The 23,161-nt window shown below is 35.9% G+C and overlaps 1 protein-coding gene across 1 annotated transcript in view; it reads left to right on the forward strand.

Annotated features, from left to right (window-relative positions):
• The first annotated feature begins 1,535 nt into the window (after nucleotides 1-1,535).
• Nucleotides 1,536-23,161, forward strand: part of itpr2 (inositol 1,4,5-trisphosphate receptor, type 2) — an 89,820-nt gene continuing 68,194 nt past the window's right edge. The window contains exons 1-8 of the mRNA XM_084408564.1: nucleotides 1,536-1,895; nucleotides 16,429-16,499; nucleotides 18,201-18,316; nucleotides 18,438-18,524; nucleotides 19,646-19,804; nucleotides 22,136-22,234; nucleotides 22,703-22,786; nucleotides 22,898-23,044. Of these exons, the coding sequence (XP_084264690.1) occupies nucleotides 1,804-1,895; nucleotides 16,429-16,499; nucleotides 18,201-18,316; nucleotides 18,438-18,524; nucleotides 19,646-19,804; nucleotides 22,136-22,234; nucleotides 22,703-22,786; nucleotides 22,898-23,044 (855 nt within the window). The 5' untranslated portion in view covers nucleotides 1,536-1,803. The remainder of the gene's footprint in view (nucleotides 1,896-16,428; nucleotides 16,500-18,200; nucleotides 18,317-18,437; nucleotides 18,525-19,645; nucleotides 19,805-22,135; nucleotides 22,235-22,702; nucleotides 22,787-22,897; nucleotides 23,045-23,161) is intronic.

Below are 23,161 nucleotides of genomic sequence, written 5' to 3' on the forward strand. Positions count from 1 at the left end.
GGAGCATAGCTGTATTGTGTTGAAATGTGTGTGTGTGCGGTGTAATCTCGTACTGCGCGTGTTCATGACCTCATGTTTCTTTAGACAGATAGGTAAGTAAGTAAATGACAGGTACCGTGCATCCAGGTTAGATGTCGTTGTCAGTCACACATGAGCTTTAACCTCATGGAAACTGTGAGCAAATGTCAAGCATCTTAGTTTTCCTTCTAGTGACCACGTGATAGGGTTGATGCTGAGATCAGCCAGGTTGTTATTCTCAACCTTTATTTATTTATTTATTGGACGGTGTATTATTGTCATTGACAAATTAGGATGACTGATATTATAAATTGTGAAATCTAGTTTCAAAAAACATACCAGGCTGTTAGAAATGTCCTTGTAATTCATGATGGTTTATGTTTTGAAAAAACTATTATCTAAAAAGTTGATCGCAGAAGAGTTGTATTCAAGTCAGTATTTGTATGAATGTCATTTTTTTTTTCTTGTTTTTAAGAACTTAGTAGGCTACTAAGTAATGATAAAGGTAATGAAAAAAAATATTTTTGTCAGTAAAGAACCCAGCTATATAATTAATTAAATACAATTACACCTACACATTTATGTCATTAGTAGCCTATCATCTCTCTCATCTAGGTCACAATTCAACACGTAACATTTAAAAAAAATAAAATTACATTACATTATATGGCTATGGAGTTGTATTAATTAGATTATAAAACCAAAATTCAGTAAAAACCAAGAAAACATGTGACCATGTGGCTTTATTTTGTTTATTTCATCCCAAATGACACTAGATGGCAGTGCAGGCGAGTTTAACCAAACCTGAGGTCGGGCGAATTCATGTTCAAGAGATCTAGATCGAGCATACAATGTAGGCTATAAGGTGCCATTACAGTATACAGAAACATATTATATAGCCTATAAATATATTTTTTAAAAATCTCATAATGGAAAAAGATAAAACATTTTGTCATCTATTCACTTTGTTCAACAAATTACACCTGCATAAATATTAAATAGAACCATTAGGCCTAATCATTAATATTATTTTACTGAATGTCTGATAAGCACACAGTGGGTGCTGTGATTATGCAAACATGGCCTATAGATTATTCAAAGAAACTTTGACACTTTATCTGACCTTTAAGAGTGACTCCTTTAAACAGGTAACAAAGCTATCTCATTTAATATATTCAGAAGTATTTTACCAATATTTATTTGCTATATCTGGTAAGGAACTTTTCTCTTTTTTCCCCCAAATAGCACGAAAAGGCGTCAAAAAAAAAAAGTTGTTTGCTAAATGTTGCATGCTTGCATGTACATGTATAATTAAAAACAAAAAAATAATGCCTTTTCATTCATCTACCGATATTATATTAAATATGAAATGCTCTAATAGGCATTTTCACCTCCTCACCGACACAATGCATGCACGACTGCACAAACACACAAGTTGCATTCTCACTTTTTGTTAGTGAGTTGCATTGTGCATACCACAGCAAAAGACAGACAGCATCACTTCCTTGATTTCACGGGACAGAGGGTGAGTCTCCTCCCACTCGAGTGGCATATTGGTGAGAAAAAGCCTCGTTTGTTTCACAGGAAGAAGTTGAAAACATGAAGAAACGCGACAGTTAGAGGGATCAAAACTCAAAAGTCGCATCTCTTCTCTGGGCGGCTGGATTAAAATGTGTTACTGTCAAAGCGCAGGAACAAGTGGATTGAGACATTGAGTCGACTGGACACAACGCGCTGGATCAGAGTAGTTAAAGTATCAGAAAATCTTCTGAAACATTTGCAGATATGTCGGAACACAGGTCCAGTTTCCTTCACATTGGGGATATCGTGTCTCTGTACGCGGAGGGAACTGTCAATGGATTTATCAGCACTTTAGGGTAAGTTGCCTCCCAATGATCATTATATTAGTCTTAAAAATGACTAAACATGGCAGTTATACATTTTATTCAAATATAGCTACTGGTGTGATTATGTTGCCCAAATATGCAATAGTAAAATATTAAAAACATCCAATACAATTTCAAAGATATTTCAGATGTCAGATGAAGTTTGTTTAGTGGAAGTAGGAAGTGATTTGAGTACACACTGAAGGCCAGAGGTGCAGTTACAGCATGGCTTCAAAAGCAATAATGCAAATCATGAACAGGAATGCAAAGTTTGCTGTTAGTTTACACACCAATACTAATACAACAATGTTGGCCTTTTTTTGGTCTTTTTATTTATTTATTTAAAAATCCCATTTTACACATGGGAAAATGAACAGCACATTTGAGAGAAATATCATTGCAGTTATGCACACAACATGCATGAAGACTCCAGGCATATCTTTCTTCTTGAAAAATCTGTTTTATTTTACATGGAGCGGGTCACCACATCATGGGTGGCGCCATTTTTCATTTCACGTTACCTGCTGTCATGCAATTGGCCTACTAATAATAATCATGATTATAATAATATGTTCACTTTATCGAAACTCTTTCAGTTAGTGCTCTTTACAAAGTATAGCACATAAAACAATATGACAACAAACACATTATACTGCAGACATGGAGTCTTATCAACTTACTGTAGTTCAGAGTAAAGATATTAATTAGGATGTGCGCAATTTACCCACCCAGACAGAATTAGTATGCGTGGACAAAAAATAGTAAATTTAAATCCCAAAACATTGGAACTCTTGGAAAGAATACGACTGATCTAAACGCAGAGTGCACCTTTAATTATTAACGTCGTCAAATTTAATTTGACCGTTTCTGAGACTACACTGCATAAGAAGAATTTCATTCGATTTTCACGTGGTCATGTAGGAACACATCTGCTTGTGGGTTGTGTGGAATCACTTTTGCATTGTTGTGCAGTGACTCATCAAGCAATTAAGGTGCATAACAAATTATGCTCACTGTGGTCACAATATGTACAGCTTTTCTTTGCACAAATATTCATTAATTTTGCAGCATTGCATCAGATGGATTGCAGCAACGGTCACTTCTCTGTCACTTTTCGCAATTCATGACAGAGCTGTTTGGTGGTTTTGCAGTATTAATGTTTGTAAAACTTCATGTGTAGTTTTTCAATTTCCTGCTATGATAGCATATGATTCAAATAAAACCACAGAGGTTTTGTTTGAGAGCATAAATTCTGAAATGCACATAGTTCACACATAGTTGTAGTAATGTGCACTTGCATTGGAAGAGTGACATATGAGCGGACTTTGTGTCAAAGCTGTCAGACTGCATGTTTCCAGTGTTGTAGTGCATAGTTAATATTCCAGTTTTTGTTAGGTCTTTTGTTGTATTTTTATCCAGTCATATTGTTCCATATTTTGAGACAGGCAGCGTTTGTTGAGGATAGGATATTAACATACTATTCTTACTGTCTCTGCAAGTTATGAATACTGTGCACAGTACAGTATGTAGAATTTGTGCATAGACCTCAGATGACCTACTACATCTGCTAAAATGTACATGTACAGAACACTGCATTAGAGTGCAACAGTTGGGTTCTGAAAAAAAAAAAAAATTCCCATTAATTTTCTCCATAAAAGGGGAGTTGATTTTTTACTTCTAAACCTTTAAAGACAGACCTAGCACCCACTCCCTCCCATGAAACACTGCAAATGATTTAATCAGTGTCTCTAAGCACTCAAACTACTCAAAGGGATAGTTCACGCTAAAACGAAACATGTCATAATTCACTCACCCTGGTGTTGTTCTAATGCCATGCCTTTCTTTCTTTTTCTGACCACAAAAGTTTTGACATTTTTTAAAAAGGCGTTACATGTACTTTCTTCTCCGAGGTTAACATAGTCTTAAGTGTTCTTTGCAAAAAGAAAGTTATCATGTTCACATCTGTCAGCGGTCTTGTCTGGAGATGTTCAACTCAGTGAAGAAAGTACATAGATACTTTTTTTGTTAGGGATGCTCCGATCATAATTTTTGCAGCTGATGCCGACTGCCGATTTCTTGTCATCATGATCGGCCGATATCAATTCATTTAAGCTTTATTGATATGTAAGATCTATGTTGACTGTCACTGTTAACCCCTGAAGGCATTTACATGATTTCTCATTTGATAGGAAACCTTTAAAATTTTGAAGAAAATAGTACTACTTATGTACTTAACAGACAATCCCAGAAAAAGGTGTTGCAATTTATTGATTTATTGTGTTATTTATTCATGCTTGACATGATGACTAGTAGAAAGTACATATGGCAGGTCATAAAATCAAGTTTGGTTTAGTTTGTGATGATCTTCCAGCAGGCACTGATTTAGAAAGCAGAGGCCCCTCCCCCTGGGCACAAAATCTTGGAGGCCCCCCTCCCCCCTCGTAGGCTTGTGGCCCAAACTAACAAAGCATCTTAATTTTTAGAAACAGTAGAAGGAAGCTGTGGGTTTTTCTTTACTTTAAAACAAAACCACTTTCTCCAACTCCATTTCTTGTAATGTTAACTGTGAAAGGAGATCTATAAATGCACTGTTAGACATTTTATCTATTTTTGCGGTAACTTACTGGCAGAACTATTGCCAGTAAGTTACTGTAAGTTCCCCTTTACAGTAGCTTACCTGTAAATGTGTTTTACGGTATGATGCCCTTACCGCAATTTAATTTTACAGTATGATGATGGCCTTCCTGCAATTTAATTTTACAGTAAGATGGCCTTACTGCAATTTAATTTTACAGTAAGATGCCCTTACCGCAATTTAATTTTACAGTATGATGCCCTTACCGCAAGTTAATTTTACAGTAAGATGCCCTTACCGCAATTTAATTTTACAGTATGATGCCCTTACTGCAATTTAATTTTACAGTAAGATGTCCATACCGCAATTTCATTTTACAGTATTATGCCCTTACCGCAAGTTCATTTTACAGTAAGATGCCCTTACTGCAACTTAATTTTACAGTAAGATGCCCATACCGCAATTTCATTTTACAGTATTATGCCCTTACTGCGACTTATTTTTACAGTATAAAACAGTACTATTTTATTATTTATATTTTACATGAATGTTATTGAATTTAATAAATTCCAAAAAAGTGACTTGTGTCCATGTACATCAGCATATTATTTATTCACTGTCACAATCAATTACATCCATTTTATTTTTTTTATTGTGATGCAACATTTTTATAGGCAGTTTTATTCATATAGCACGTCATACACTTTGGCAATTAAAAGTGCTTTACACAGTAAGGAATTAAAATAATCACAAAATAAAAGCAAGGAAAATTAAAGTGTCCCTATTATGGATTTTTGAAAATGACCTTTCATGTAGTGTGTAACAGCTCTAAGGCCTCATTTCTGTAAGTGAAATGTAACCCAAGTCCAAATTTTTTTTTTTTTTTTTTTTTTGCTCATATGTGACACAGATCGGATGTGTTCTATGACAGTGTAAACAGGAAAAAAAGGCATGCATTTGGATATTTCGAGATCGGTTTCAGGCCTCATTCATATGTGGAAATAAATCATATATAAATCAGATATGTTCCAATGCGACTGTCATATAAACAGGCAGATCGGATTTTCTGAGGCATTAGGCAACGTCTCTGCAGTTTAATGATGAGAGCAACCCCTGCAAAGGGACGGATGGGCATCGTTTACACTGAAGGTCTTGATGCCCAATTCTGATTTGTTGCGAATTTTTTTTTTTGTTGTTTTTTTTTTTTTTGACCGTCCGTTTACACGTTCTTTCAATTGTGACCCATATCCGATTCATGTATTTACACTTGACATACTATCTGAAATGCTGCACATGATTAAAGGGGGTTCTTGTACGGATGGACAAATGTGAAATATGCTCAAGACCTGCAGTATAAACGAGGCCTAAGTGAATGAAAACATCCTGCAAAGTTTTAAATCTGAAAGTGCACTATATATAAAGTTTTTCTCTTTCAAAAGTAAGAGTCGACAATGAAATGAATCGTTTTTCAAACGAGTCATAAGCCATTTCGTTGTGACGTCAAGACGAAACATTAGCATATTGCCGACACCAGGGAAAAAACCCTTCAAACACTACAGCTGATCCCTGTGGATGCTGGTTAGCATCATGTTGAGAAGACGCTGTGCTCTACAATGTGACGGTAAAGCCAGTTTTATTTTCACTGCCCAAGAATGAGTATGTGAAGAATCAGTGGTTAAAGTTCACCACGATATCACAGCAGTATAATCCTAAACTTTTGCCGTGTTCCCTGTATTTTACTGACGACTGCTTCTCAAATCTCGGCGTTCAATGCAGGATTCGCAAACCGCTTGCTCTTGGAAGATGGAGTTCAAAATACTTAGTTTTTTTGAGTTTTATTTTGTGTAGGTCTCCTGCTAACTGGCTAACTCACGTTATCACAGTCTTACTTAAATACCTATGCTAATCAGTTTAGGTATTACCTAAAACTGTGTCTATAAATGCAGATAGTCTGTCATTCTCACTACTTTGAGGAAAGATTAAGCATGGAGCAAGATTTGTTTTACCACCGTTTATGTTACATCAGTCATTCACGCTAGAGCTCGGCTAATGTATGCACTGTAATTGATACAGTTTCCACGTGTTCACTGCAATAAATTAGAAAAATACTAAATAAATAAGTACAAGTAAAATAATCGGTTTGTTTGATGTACATGCACTTGTTAATGCTGATGGTGAGGAATTACAGTTGCAACATCTCATAATGTACCTCAAACTGAGTAATGTATCACTGAGAAACTTCCTGCTCAAGTCGTCCTTGCGATGGAGGTTCAGGTTGAATTACTAGCTCTTCCAGTGTTTCATTATTGGATTGAGATGGTAAAATCGACGTCAGCGTTCGTTACTGTGTTTAGTTTACGGTGTAGGAAGCCTCAGGACACAGACAAAAAACTGATCTGATCATGATACTTTTTTGTGTGCAAATAAATGATTGTTAACACACATCCACACAAACACACACACACTCATTAATGAATTTTATTTTAATAAAAAAAAAGAAAAAAAAAAGGATGAGGTCACACAGTTAGTGGGGTCTTGGAGGCCCCTTAGAGGTTGGAGGCCCCCGGGCACCAGCCCAATCGGCCCGGTGGTAAATCCGGCCTTGTCTTACAGCGCTGTTTCAGCTGTGCGCTCCTATACTATGTCACACGGGACATCAAGACCCTGTCAATCCAATCCAAGCGTGCTTCAGCTGTAAAACAGTCTGAGATCCCAGAAGTCCTGTAGCTTTAGCCAAGCAACATTTCATGTCACTCCTTGAGGATTTTCTCAAGATCTACGCATCATGTTATGTTGTGTGTGATTTTGTTTGGATCGAGACAAACTGTTCTAAATCAGGGGTTCCCAAACTTTTTCATTCTAGGACCCACCTAGACAAGTATAATCAATCTCAAGACCCACTTGCACTGGTGCTACCAACTTTCTCAGTTGGTCGCATCAGAATGATTTGGTCGCACCTTTTTTTTTTTTTTTTGCTACATGCCATGGGATTGATCAATGCATGCTGATGAGTTTGCATGCTAGTTTTGCACTGATGTAAAAAGACTGACAGTGACAAGACCTCATGTTAGCAAAATATTTTAAACTTTTAACTCTTAAAAAAAAACTTTAAAAAAACATGTTCTTTAATGTTTGATTACAATTTTACAGATGGGAAATTAAAATATTTTATCAATAATAATAATGCCACTGACGATTCTGATTATCGATGCGATTCTTTAACGATTCTCTTATCGATTCTTGATAGCACTGTGTGGAAAAATGTAGTCATATGCTTTTCAAAAAAACAAAAAAAAACAAGGGGTTTAATTTATTTTAAAGCTTAAGCTTGAGTAAGCAAACTGTACTTTTTATGTAATTTATGTAATAAATAGAACCTTATTGTAAAGTGTTACTGATTACACCGATTCAGACGTCTTCTGAGTTCACTGTTGGAAAGATCAGTTGTTTTAACCATTCATTCAAATTAATTTCAAAGGAGTCGATTAGTTCGCGAATTGGACGTGTCGTGCGCGTTGTGTGATTATCCCAGCAGTTAGGACACGGACATCCAAGATTTGTGTCAACACAGAAAACCTTTCATCACTGGATAGTTTTTTTGTTTAATTAAAGTGTTGTTTTATGTCAGCTGAATGTCTGGGACGCTTTTCAGAGAAGATCAAAGGCAACAACTTATTTAGCAGAATTCACACCCAGCAGTAATTAAGGGGAAAAAAATCTCCGAATGCTCCACATGAAACTTTGGTCTTCCGACCTTTTACCACCGTGTCGATTTATTTTGATTAATATGTGCGAGGGAGAGAGAGCAAGACAGCGCTTAGTTTGGAGACCGTGAAGTCTTGTTTACACTTTCGCCTGGCTCCGAAGAGAGAGAGAGAGAGCGCGCGCGCGACCGAGTCTCTCTCTCTGCTCGTACTCTGTCACAAGCGCAGCCGTTCATCTACATTACTCACCGATCAAATAAGACTTTGGCGGGACAAAAATTCACTTTGGCGGGCGCTAAAACTCACTTAAGAGTCGTTTGTTCATTAATCGGACTGGTTTTGTTTCACTCATCGTAATGTAAATTTAGCTGCAGCTAAGTGCCTTTGTGCGACCCACCTTTTCTCACTGTGTGACCCACAAGTGGGTCGCGACCCACAGTTTGAAAACCACTGTTCTAAATAATGTTGTGAGATTTACTATGGTTTGATAATGTTTTGCGAAGTTACAAACCATAACGTGACACAAAAACCTGATCTGGAAACTGTTTACATGCACGTCGGTGGCAACTTTTTACGGTTTACCTCATCAAATTGCGTTTGTAGATATGTGTTGGTCGCCATTCACTGCCATTATATGGACGTGCGAGCGGGACATTTAAAAAAATCCTCCTCTTGTGGTCTGAAAAAGAAAGAAGGGCATTCTGGCATTAGAACAACACCAGGGTGAGTAAATGAGGACTTAGTTTTCATTTTGGGTGAACTATCCCTTTAAATATTTATATGCATAATATGTATATTTTGCAATAAATGTGAAATATTTTGTTTCTACATATAAGATCACCATCTTTAATTCAATAATGTCTTTCACAATGCTTCATGGGATTGTAGTTCTATCCTTTATTAAAGCCGTTAAGTACACAGTCTTATACCTTTTGTCTTTTTGTCTGATTTTCAGGTACTTTTTTTGCTTCAAATCAAAGTTTGTCATGTTGTGATTCACCTCATAGCTTGTTGGTTTACTTTGGTTCATGACTTATAACTCTTAAAAAAAGACTTTTATGAAAACCATAAGGGAAAAATACTTTAGAAACCAAGGCCGCTGAAAATGTAGGTGGCCACTTTTTCACTTTATGGGAGTGAACAACCCAGAATGCAATGTGTTTGACTTAACTTTCTACTGTTATTCGTTTTTTGACACGTTATTTGAGTAAAATGGAACATTATTTGATCAGACTGCCAAAAGATATGTTTTACAAATTAAACAAACTACTGTTTTTCTGTTTGCATATCGCCAATTGTTTTTCGAACTGTTTTGCAAACTTGGCAGTTGTATAAACTGCAGTATTCAGTATACTTGTACTCCATGCCGAACATAGCCAAAGCCTTTCTTCTGAATCTGACCCTAAACAAGGCGATTTTGGATTATTTCCCAGGCTGTCATGGGTTTATAGAGATATAATGGAAGTTGTTAAATAGACTTAAATTAGAAAGGCTAGTCTAAGGACTCGTTGTGATGTACTGGAAACCTAGAGGAAATACTGATAAGAGGCTTCATTGGTTGAAATTCTACATAATAAACATTTATGACCATAATTTGAAAGTAGTTTGGTTAAAAGCACAATAATGTGGGCGATTTAGTTCTGTATACTGTATCAGTTCAAGGTTGTAAAAGCAAATGTAGTTGATTTTAGTCTCAATTTCTTACATACGAAATACACACAGCTTCTCTTTTAAGTAAAAGAATAGGATTTGTTATAACATGCTTCACTTGTAGCAAGCTAAGAATGATCATTTTGCTTAGACAAGGTCTAACTCCTTCACTCATGTCATCAAGTAATGGAGCTATAATTAGCATGTTTGAACACTGCCGGTCAGGCTTGCATTTGGTTCATGTTTAACTTGCTGTACTTTGTTGTGTCTTTTGAAGATTGCTGGCTGTCAAACAGTTTTAAAGAGAACAAGAAGCACTCTGTTACTCATTTATGAGCATGTAAAACTAGACCGTTATAGCACCTTTCCTGTTTTCTACCCCCCTTTCTATAACACATCCTATTAATGTACTTAATGTCTTTGTTTAATACACCTATACAGATACACAGGAAGATGAGGAAGTGTGCAGGCAAAGCCAATAAAACAATTAGTCACTATAAAAATATCCATTTGCAGCATTTATTTGGCTTAGTCATCATTTGGTGGAGTGGCTCTTTCTGTGGTGGCTTGGTAGCTCTGTGGTTGTTGATGTGTTTTTTTTTTTAAATATATAATTATTAATTATAACTAAGGGATTGTTATTAAATGCAGACATACCTAAAGGTTAATGTGAGGATAGACAGATTTTAATAAAGCATTTTTGATAAATTGCATAAAATTCCATACTTCCCTCTGAGGTTTTTCATAATCCTTATTAGAGGTGCACTCTTGAGAAAAATGGTTCTAAACAGTACCATATTAGTGTTATTCGGCTTGTAACAATAGCAGAACCCCTTTTGGTGCTAAATATAACCCTTTTTAGAACCATGCTTTGAAAGTGATATAGGACCTTAATGGTGTTATAAATAACGTTTTCAATGATATTTATTTTCATTAATATTAGTATATTAGCATCTTCATATTATTAATAGTACTTTTTTTTTTTTTTTGCCCTCTATTTGCCTGGTCTTATCTTGTTGCCTCTATTTTGGTTTTACATTTTAAAAAAGCAGCATGTTGTGTCAATTAGGTACTTTTATTCTTTATTGACATGGCAGATTGTAGCAAATTACAGTGCTCTAACAACGGAGGATAGCTAAATACATTAATAAATAACAATTGACATTGAACATGATATAGATGTAATTAGGACCAAGTTCCAGTGAAATTTCTTCATAAATCTCCTATGATGTCTTTACAGCCTTCATTATGTGTGTTTTCTGAGTGGCAGTTTCTCTCTGCAGATGATGAGGTAATGATACGTGACAGCATCTGAAATACACAATTGAGTTTAGCGTTGCATTGTGTCTCTTTCATTTGATTATTTAAAAACAATTATGTTCATGAAGGCCAAAATGAGCAAAAATGGACAGAATGAGCCCTTTACCATGTTAACAGGAAAAAGTGATATAAAGTCATGGTATAGCTTTAATGTGTTTTTTTTTTTTTTGTGAATGGGTATGTTTAGGCATAAAGTCATAATTAAAAAAATCAAACAATATGGATCATAAATTCCATATCTCTGTTACTTACTTTGTGGTGAAGAGAAGATGAGTATCCTTAACTGAACAGAGCTGCTCACTCTTACATGTTCTGTAAAACTAAAAAGAGAAAAATACATGATTGTTAGGAAATGATTGTTACAATTTTTAAAGTTATAATTTATAGACATTTTAAGAAATAAATAATTTACCTGGTGAGAGTATGTTGACAGTATGTGTATAGTTGTATAGCTGAGCTCCAGAAAATCAGTAATGAGGAGGTTTTGACAGTTACAGATTTGAAACGCAAAAAGGCGGGAATAAAGAACCCTAAACTCTTAACACAAAGAACCAGCATATAAAGGGTTCTTCAAGATGATGCGGTAGGCTACTAAATAGAACTATTATTACGTGTAAAGAACCTTTAAAGAACCATCTTTCTTTTAGAGTGTGGGTGATATACCGGTGGACATGATTAACAGGTAGAAATTTGTCAACCAGTTGACATTTTGGACTATCGTCTCTGTCGTGGTTGCGCTCACGTGAAGTTGCCATTATGTGATGTCTCGAAAGCTTATCATTTGAGTGCATTTTTATGTTTTGCGGTTTAAAAACAAGTGATTTTAAACCATTCAAGCGCAATAAGCAGCGAAAGAGGACTCACCTGCTGTCTGAGAGACTGTTTTTGAACGCATACACCTGCTCATACAGCGCGTGAGTACTGAACTTGGCGCCTAGAATTCTTTTTAGCGCCTTACTGGGCTTGAACTGTCAAATACACACACATATCAAAATGCCTGCCTTTGCGAGTATTCTCATAAACACGTTTATGTCTTATGTGAACATAAATGTTTGAGAAAGAAAGCGCATGTGTACTGTGTCAGTATAGCATATGAGATTAGTGCATTCACTCTTAAAGTTCTATTGTAGTCTTTTATTTCTAGTGCTTAAAGTTTTTCAGGTAGGTCTATTTAATTTGTGTCTTTGTTCTATTGTAGTTTTTTGTCCTGTTGCTTGTAATTATTTTCTTTGTTCCTATTTTATCACTGACTGTTTACTTGTTTTTTGTATTTTACTTATGCAAGTATAATTTTTTTATGTGATATATTATTTTTATTTTATTTTTTTATTAGTGATGAGATTTATGAAATTTAAAAAAAAATTCTAATTCTTATTTTAATGATCTTGAAGCAATGATGAAGCATTGTGAAAAAAAAAAATGCTCTCAAATTCTGGGAGAAACACTTAGCTCTCAGAGAGCAACTTGCTGTTACTTGATGTTATAGACCTGAAAATCTGGTCTTTGCAACTTTGTCATTCAAGAGAATTTAACTTCTTACTGTAGAAGGAAATTCATACATTGAGTTGAATGGTCTTCTTTCTTTTTCACAGTGCTAAATTGTTCAGTGCTCTTTATTCTGTCTCAAAGCACGGAAACTAATAGTAATTAAATACATTTAAAAAATATATATAATTAAAGAAAACAATTCAAAATGTTTTTAAGTGCATCAATGCTTATAAAATATGAATGATGAACTCTTTGTATACCTGCGGTAATTAAATAGAACAGCTTTCCCCACACTTAATGGGCTTATTGTACATATTTTACCACTATGCTGGCCTGCCACATAATATACCCCTGGTTTCACAGACAAGGCTTAAAGGGATAGTTCCCCCAAAAATGAAAATTATCTCATGATTTACTCAACCTCATATATAAACCCTCAACCTACAAACATATTCTGGCTTTTCCAAGCTTTATAATGGTGGTGAATGGGACCCAATATTTTGTATATATCGTATTCCAGCGCGTGACGTAGGACGTCGGTGAAGCGTAAGCTCCGGTGAGAAGTGATGAACACGGAAGTGCAGAGAGGAGAGAGCCAAACAAGTCCAAAACGAGGATTTTAAAGGAAAAATTACGGAGGATTTCGATATAAGAGGAGCTTTTGTTTGTTCAGCCCTATTTGTTTGAATCGAGAGGCGTTTAGGTTTAAGCTTATGCTACTCCTACATACTACGTCAAACATTGCGTCAGAAGTTACTCTTTTGCCGTAAGTTGACTTGCGTAGGCCGTCTGCTGGAAGCTAGTTATTTTAGTTAATAACGTTATAAATATGGATATTTTTCTTACAAAAGCTCATCGCTTTGCTTCAGAAGGCCTTTATTCACCCCCTGGAGTCAAATGGATTACTTTTATGATGAATGCATGCACTTTTTTGGGGCTTCAAAATATTGGTTCCCATTCACTACCATTATAAAGCTTGGAAGAGCCAGGATATTTTTTAATCTGATTGTGTTTGTCTGAAAGAAGATAGTCAAATACACCTAGGATGGTTGAGGGTGAGTAAATCATGAGATAATTTAGATTTTTGGGTGAACTATCCCTTTAAGCCTAGTCCTGGACTAGAATGCATGTTTGAGCAGTTTTAACTGAAAGCAACTTGCTCTGACATGTATGTCAGTGCCCCTGTAATGTTTTGTTCTAAGGTACGTTTATAAAAGCTATTAAATGCCCTAATTGAAGCCCTGTCTGTGAAATCGGGCCATAGTCTTACTCTTTTCATTAACATAAATGGTGAGTTTCACTTGATGATTCATACTTCATACTTGCATATCAGTTTAAAGGAGCACATTTCTGATTTGTTGTTGATGAAAGGGTACTTCAGGTACAAAAAGGTTGGGGAAACACTACTGTCACGCAGCTCTTGGGTATGAGCTTGAGAGAGTAACAGGTGAAAAGTAATACAACTGCCCCGATAACAGCCTTTCTGTGTGGCACTTCCTTCAAATGTTCTGTTTTGCGTAACCTCACACCATTCATCCCTTTTTTGTGTCTTCTGCTATTGTAAGGAAGGAAGATTAGCTTGATGTTGTAGTGCTTGTTTGATTCATGAAGCATTTAGCATATTCATGAATTCAATAAGCAACTTCATTTTACTGTGACAACACAACATGTAACCTTTAAGAGTCTATACACACCCATGTTACTCCGGTCAGTTCAGTGCAGTTGTGTGAACTTCTGCATTTTATTGCTGAAGTATTTATTTACAGATCTGTGTTCACAAGATAGCCGAGCTGAGTCAAGGGCTATCATTAAGAAAACCTTGAGCTGTCGTTGATAAGTTATTGCCTATTTTTAGTTTTAACTATAACAGTGAGGGAAGCCTGGGTGTTAGTACGTTTATCAGGCCTACAAAGTGCACTGCAGCTTCCTTCTTTGTCTAAAGTTGGTCCAAGCTTTCACAAAAACCCTCTTTATGTTTAGGAGAGGCTCGTCAGTTAAATTTCCCCTCAAATCTCTGGTAAATTGTTGATGATAAACTAAATAAAATCATACATTTCTGTAACTTTATTCTGTTATGAGCGCCTGTGACGGAGGATAGTGTGTAATTAAATTAGACTGTATGGGTTTGCATTGACAATAGAGTGGGCAAATATGTTCTGCATTCAAAGAGAGTTGAATAGTTTGTTGATTTAGGATTATTGAAGCATTGTCAATTGAGTCATCGTGGGAGGAAACTGTTTGCTTTGATATACTACTAAGCCTACTAAGTCTAATTTCTTTATAATAAAACCTGAATTGTCAAGTTGCTCATTTTGCTTCCACCATGTACTTTCTGATGTGCTTCAGTCTTGTGAATCCCCAGAGGATCTTACTTCCACTCTTTGAGTTGATGCATGGCAGTTGCACTCATAAGCATTGAAACATTTTTGATAATCTCTTTTAGACCAGTCAGTGTCCACAGCGAGACTTCAGTAAATGATGCTGGACTTATTGACTTTGTTTGAAGTTTGAACCAACTGAACGCAAATCTGACTTTGTTTTCAAATCTGATTTTTAGGACAGATTTTCTACACTTTCATTTTACAAGTAATGTAATCTGATCCACTTGTTCAATATCTGATGGAAATTTTGCCACATCTCTAACATAAATTGGAGAAAGGTGCCTAAGAGAACATAACTGACTGAGTCATTTTTCCAGTGTTCAAACAAATGTCTTGAGGAAAGAGAGCAAAAATGAATGTATTTGGACATTAGCTTCAGATAGTACCATTCAAAAGATCAGGGATGGTAATTTTTTTTTTTTTTTTTTTAATGTTTTTGAAACAAGTATATTACGCTCACCAAAGCTGCATTTCTTTAGTTAAAACAGTAATATTGTGAAATATTTTGAAGATAATTTGAACTATGATGTTAAAACAATAAAACAAACTACACAGTCACATTCCTGAGAATGAGAGCTTTCTTTTGATATATGACTTTTCTGTTTTGTGAAATACGTAAAAAATACATATTCATATTTATATTTGTGCATCGCTATTTGGGGGAGGAGCGATTTTGAGACGATTGTATTTTTAAGCTTTAGATTAGATTAATTCTTTGTGTTCCATATACACAAATGTAAAGATGAGATTTTAAGAGAAATGATACCATATTTGGGGTGATAATATCTCCAGAAACCTTAAAAAATGAAGTGTAAATATAATTACGTAGCTCTAGGCCCCGCCCCGCCCACGGGCAAATAGAGGTTAAGAGGAAGAGGTTAAGCTGACTGTTTTATACACAGTTATAGTTTATTGTATTGTTATTTTCATTTTGTGTAATTTTTCTGTATTTTCTCCAACAGTCCAAGCATACATATACAATGGTGTGTAAAACAAACTCATAAGGGAAAAAAACTGTAATAAATCAGCTCCATTGAGGATTCCAAGTGATCATGGGTAATGACATACATCCGAATGAACGAGACTGAGGGACGTTAGTGAGGGAATGGTGTAAAAAAATGGACTTGGACGCAGGAAAAATGGACTCACCCGAGACCCATTCTAATAAAATATGATTTCGAAGTTGAAACCATATATCCATCCATTCCCCAAACTGCTTATCCTCTGAAGGGTCAACCCATGTACTGTGTGTTTTCAAAAAATCTGAGGTTTTCTGCTTGTCTGAACAAAGAAAATGATCTGTGTTTCTATTTAGTTTTGTTAGTATTTTTCTATTTTAAGGAAATTGTTGACATTGAATCATTCAATGAATGAATACTAATAAGTTGTCATATTTTCCTTCTCAGTTTGGTGGATGACAGATGTGTGGTGCAGCCTGAGGCTGGGGATCTTACAAACCCACCGAAAAAGTTTAGAGGTGAGTCATTTCGACAACAATCACCTTAAATGCCCCAATGCTAACATATTAGCGCCATTACAAGCCAAAGGACTGTTGTTATGGATAAATGAATCAATCATTTGTTTATTTATAAAGTTAGCGTCGCTACTTTTGCTTAGTTCCACTGCAGTGTATTCATAAAAGTGGCAGGCAAAATAAACCCCAACACCAAACAATATAAATATGTAGCTGTAGCTTCCTGTGTGTGTGTTTCTTAACACCTGCTCAGTGTTCAGCCACTGATTAATTACTCGGCCCTTGAGCGATAACAGCCTCCTACACACTGAATCTTTGCTCTTGCCAAGGCCACGCAGTCTGTCTGCGCCCCACGTCTTCAGCTTTATAGTGAGATCTCAGTAGGGTGCCTGGCTGTTGCTTAATGACTACAATTGTAAGCTGAGGTGGGTAAACAGTGTTGTTCCTCAAGTGCAATTTGGTAGACTTTACACGAGTCAGAATTGCACAAACTGTAAACTCTTATTTTCCTCTTGTGCTGGAGGGCTTTGTTGAAACAAGAGGTTCAGTACGAGTCAATACAAGCATACTGTGCTTTTGAATGTAACAGCCTTGTCATAATAACTTGTGCTTTTTTTAAAATTTCTAAGTAATAGTTTAATGATAATTGAGGGTAAAATACGCTTTTAATGACTTTCATATAACAAAAATGTCAAATTTGTATTTTTAAATAAAAATCAGCCCCTCGGATATTAAAGTACCCGTAAGTTTAATTTCAGGTCTATTGTCAATAGTGTAGCGACGTGTAAAGCTTACTTTATATGTAAGTCACATTCAAACTAAGCAGCTTTCTGATGGTCAATGCGCTAAAACTCGTCAACCCAGTGCGAAACGTGTTGGGAAATCTTATGGCCTCTTGCGAAATTTCTGATTGTGTTGATTCCTTTCACAATGACCAACGATAATATAATGGTTTTATGTGGTGATTCATCTAATCTCAATGTCAATGAGCATGTATATAAATCCAAGTAAGAGGTCTTATTCTGTATAAAATGTTTCCTTAAAGGGATAGTTCACCCAAAAATGAAAATTCTGTCATCATTTACTCACCCTCAAGTTGTTCCAAACCTGTATGAGTTTCTTTGTTCTGCTGAACACAAAGGAAGATATTTGGAAGAATGTTTGTAATCAACAGATCTCGGTCCCCATTGACTTCCATAGTAGGAAAAAAATACACTATGGTAGTCAATGGGGACCGAGATCTGTTGATTACAAACATTCTTCCAAATATTCTTGTGTTCATTTTTGGGTGAACTATCCCTTTAAGTCTTTTTAAAATCAGACTTTACCCTTTATATTTTACTTATACCTTTTTTGGAATAGACACAATTTGGTTTTATTTCTATTTCAGTTTTATTTCTATTTAATATAATTTATATGCGTATGTGTGGGTGTGTGTGTGTTTTATATACAGTGTGTGTGTGTGTGTGTGTGTGTGTGTGTGTGTGTGTGTGTGTGTGTGTGTGTGAACTGTGAATGAGTGAGTGAGTGAGTGAATGATTTATATAGTATATATAAATAAACTATATAAATATGTATAAATGCCTCCATTCATTCATTCATTCATTCATTCATTCATATATACATACATACATACATACATACATCATGTGTATCCAGAAATCTTCAGCAGCTAGTACAATAATTGTTCTTTCTGTTGTCTAGATTGTCTCTTCAAGGTGTGTCCTATGAATAGGTACTCTGCACAGAGACAGTTCTGGAAAGCAAAACAGGGAAAACATGGGAACAACTCCCAGGGAGATCTCTTCAAGAAATTACAGGTAGAACAGGCTGCAGGCAGTAGATATGCATCTTATTTCTTTGAAATCACTGATTATGCAATAGAATGGCATTTTGACGTTGCCATTTATAGTTTGCTGTCCTTTCTGCTACATTTTTCAGCATGCTGCGGAACTGGAGCAGAAACAAAATGACACTGAGAACAAGAAATTGCTGGGAGAGGTTGTCAAATACAGTCGGGTTATACAGGTACAGTCAAGCTTCCTTCTTATCAACACTTTTTTTTTTTTTTTTTTTTTTTACACTTTTGGCTGGACATCGAGAACGTTCTGTTTGTTTTCACACTGTTGCCAAGGCTGCTAGTGCACTGCTCAAGGGCCAAATATGCGTTTGACAGCGTGGGTGATATACAGCTCCCGAACCAATAGAAAGAAAGGGCTGTTTTGGTCACTTCAATCTAAATGTTTCTATGAGCTTTCACCAAAGCCATAGTTTCAGACATTTTACCAAACTTATTTGACCCAAAGGGCCCCTTCTTTGAGAGGCTGCTGAGAGCTCCCCCTTTCTTTGGGGCGTAATGGTGGAGCTAGAAGGTCCAACCACACCATAACCTTACCCATAACTCTATCCCTCCACCCATTAGATCCACAGAGGAGGAGCTGGACCGGGTCAGGCTCAACCCATGACGTCATTTGGCTCTGCATTGAGCACCGCTTCCCTTCTTTTGACTTCCGCTGTTGCTTTCAAAGCTAATGATTTATGAAGTCATGATTATGGAGCTAAATCCATGTGCCAGTGGCCTTGTGTTTCACTTTGAGTTAATTGTCAGATTATAGTCTCACATAGCCAGACTTCTTACTACTGAATAATGTCTGGTCTATGCTGCAGCTTATTTAGTCTCCCACTTACATTGTGTCTACATCCATATCACGCCCACTTATTTTCTGAATCCATACTGTATTAACTAATATGACTGTTCATAAGTGTGGGGTTGCAACATTTCAGGTTTTTTATTATTTTATTTTTTTTAGGGTTTTAAAAGTAGTTTCTTATGCTCACCAAGACTGCATTTATTTGATCAAAAATACAGAAAACAGTAATATTGTGAAATATGATACCAATTTAAAATAATGGTTTTCTATTTTAATATATTTTAAAATGAAATTGATTCCTATGATGGCAAAGTTGAATTTTCAGCATCATTACTCCATGTCACATGATCCTTCAGAAATCATTCTAATTTGCTGGTTTGATGCTCAAGAAACATTTATTGTTATTAGCAAAGTTGAAATCCGTTGTGCTGACCCTAAACTTTTGAACGGTAATCTATGTGTTACAGTATTTTTAATACACTATCCTTGCATTTTCAGCTGCTCCATATTAAGAGTAATAAGTACCTGACGGTGAATAAGCGTCTGCCGGCCCTGCTGGAGAAGAACGCCATGCGTGTTTCTCTGGACCCTTCGGGAAATGAGGGCTCCTGGTTCTACATCCAGCCTTTCTGGAAGCTACGCAGTGAAGGAGACAATGTAGGCACACAAGCACATCTGAAACACTTACTGTTTAGTTTCTGATGTTTATCATGTTATCACTTTCTTTTCTTTTTTTACATTGAAATAGTGTGCAGCAGTGGTTTATGGGTCTTTTACCCATTTTAAAAGGCTAATCGCCTCATCATAACATTAACATCTCATTGTCTTAACTCATCTGGTTTCTCTTCTTGTTTTCATCTCAGCAACTGAATCATGAAGGTATATAATCTGTTTGCAGCATGCATGTGAGTGTGTGTGTACACAGAGACGTTTGCAGCATGCTAACGTGCATGTAACATGCAACCCTAACAGCCTGTTACAGAATGTTCGCACAAAGTTGTGGTTGATTTTTTTTTTTTGTCTTGATTACTTTTTCCTTTCAAGCCTGAATTATTAAATAGTATCCAAATACTATTAGATCTAGTTTGCAACTGGTATCCAAATCTGAATAGAATTATTAAATAGTATTCACAATGTTGACATTGACAGGTTGAGGTCTGAATGACATGGTTGTCTATGATGTTATGTTGTGTATAGAGAGGAAGAGAGTGCTAAACGACCCACTTCACTCACACGTTCTTTACAAATTGTGTTCACTACCACTTGCAGCATGCTATGGATATTATATTTGTGTGTGTGTGTAAACAAGTTCTCTATTATGTGGAATATTTAGTGCTCTCATTTTACATTAGTATCTGCTCTTTAAAGACCCCACGAAATAGCTTGACAAATGTAGTTTTCTTTCCCATGTGACATAATATATTTGCTTTCTTAATAGCCAATGTCCTTTAGTTAGTTTGTTTTTCAGCCATGAATCATTATATGGATCTTACTAATCATGTTACTGTAGATGTTGACTAATGGTATTAGGGAGAAAGATATTTAAGATATATAAATTTGTGGATTCTTGTTCATACAGGAGTCATCAATATTTTTTATCTGTTTTCCCAGAAGAATAAGACTGTAAATGGGAACATTTGCTAAAAGTTAACCGTCAACCTGTAGGAATATACTAGCCGGGATGCTAACAGACATGTACTGAAAAGAATAAAAAATCCCTGAAAACCATACTTGAGTAAAAGTACAGATACCGTACAACGCAAATTATTCCAATACAAGTTACAAGTCACCAATTTCAATACGACTTGAGTAAAAGTCTTACCCCTGGTTTCACAGATGAGGCTTAAGCCTAGTCCCAGACTAAAATGTATGTTTGAGCTGTTTTAACTGAACACAACTTGTACTGACATGTCTCATAATATGTCACTGAAATTGTTTTGTCTCAACCAGTAATGTTTTTTTCTAAGGTACGTTTATTAAAGCTACTTAAATGTCCTAGTTTAACTTAGGCCTAATCCTGGCTGTGAAACCAGGCCTCAGAGTATCTGATTTTAACAGTACTTGAGTATTTTACCTATACTGAATGTAGGCTCAAAGATGCACTAGTCCTCAACACCTAAGAGACATGCCAGTGAAATACAAGAAACAGTTGATTTGTGAGGAGAGCAGTCACATGTTCTAAAATCAAAATATTGTTATATTGCAACACCTCAATATTGTAATAAATCAAGGTCGACACAACGTCTACAAACACTCAAGTCACAGTTAAGCTCTAGTGCTCAAAAAGGGGAAAAGAAAACCAATATCTTTCAAAAAGTTATTATTAATATAATGGATACAGGAAATATTGTGAAGTAAAATGAAATAGTCAAAGCCTTCTCACACTGGACACTGGTTTTCGGCCTCATCACCGGCTGCAGTCATGTCCTCATCTCAAATATGAAACACCTGCGATTCAGCATCTACCTGCTAATGCGCTTGCATTCGTGTAAAGTAACCTTGTTGACAAATTACTGGGTGAGTAAGGGCAAAACTCACAAGATTTAGTACCTTCAATGCCATGTAGATGGTGATATTGATTATTTTGTAGCAGAAATAAACTGCTGCAGAAAAAGTTAAGTGCCATGCAAAATGTAACAAGTAATTGCATTACTCATCACAAATGTATTGGATTTAAGAGTACATATACTTATTCAAAAACGTAGTCGAGTAGAGAGTAAAAGTTACTAATATCTTCGATACTCTGTAAAACTACAAAGGAACCAAAAAGATTAATTTACATTTACTCAAATACTTTACACCACTGACTGAAAGCAACAAAATTCCAGTTTAGATTTCATGGGGTCAAGAATTTCTCTAAAACACCAATTTCCAAACTATGCATGTCACATGATGTGATGTCATTTTGTTTCCTTTATTGTTGAAAAGGAGCAACGGCAGAAACAGCTGATGTGGAATGCAGTGTTACTTGTGTGTGTATGTTTGTAGGTGGTGGTTGGAGATAAAGTGGTTCTAATGCCTGTGAACGCAGGGCAGCCTCTCCATGCCAGCAACATCGAACTCCTGGATAACCGTGGCTGCAAAGAGGTCAGGCACTAGATGTGTTCTCAACAGCGCTGTTAATGAAATCACATGATGATGCACAAGTTCTGATGCGTTGTGTTAGTTACCTGGAAAACCTGAAAATATCAGGGATGTTTAGGATTCCAGGCTTGGAAAAGTCATGGAAGTTGATAAAATGTTATTCAGTATATCTTGAAAATGTCGTGGGAATTTCTTACTAGAGAATATACTGATGTATATTTGTACTTGTGATGTATTTTTTAAAAGAAGTCACCCGAGTGTATTTTAGAATTTTTCTCACCTTACATTTTTTTAATGTCTTGTATAGTTTTTGGTTTATTGTATGACTTTTTTTGTTTATTTTGTTCTTGCCATTAAGATAGACCTGCTCTTGACATGACATAAAAAAAAAAATATATATATATATATATATATATGGATATCTAATGGAAAGTCAATAAAGATGTGTGTTTTATATTTCCGTTGTGACAGGTTAATGCTTTGAACTGCACCACCAGTTGGAAAGTCACTCTCTTCATGAAATTTAGTGAATACAGAGATGATGTCTTAAAAGGGGTGAGTCTGCTGTTTGCGGATTGTTAGTTATGTGGGGATTGATGTTTAGGTTTGTTTTGTGGTTTATATTCTCTCTTTAACCATGTGGGTCTCTCATTTTGCTTCACTCAGGGGGATGTGGTGAGGTTGTTTCATGCAGAGCAAGAAAAGTTTCTTACTTGTGATGAGTACAAGAAGCAGCAGTATGTCTTCTTACGGACCACCCTCCGCCAATCAGCAACCTCCGCCACCAGTTCAAAAGCACTCTGGGAAGTGGAGGTATAGTTCTGTATGATGAAATAAAAGTATTTTCCTTGCAGTTCTTCAGTTTAGTTTTTACAAACTAAAAGTTCTCTGTATGTAATGAAGTCAAATGTATCATAATAACATTTTATG

Source organism: Rutilus rutilus (genome assembly GCF_951802725.1).
Source record: "Rutilus rutilus genome assembly, chromosome: 5".
In the NCBI taxonomy this organism is placed as follows: Eukaryota; Metazoa; Chordata; class Actinopteri; order Cypriniformes; family Leuciscidae; genus Rutilus; species Rutilus rutilus.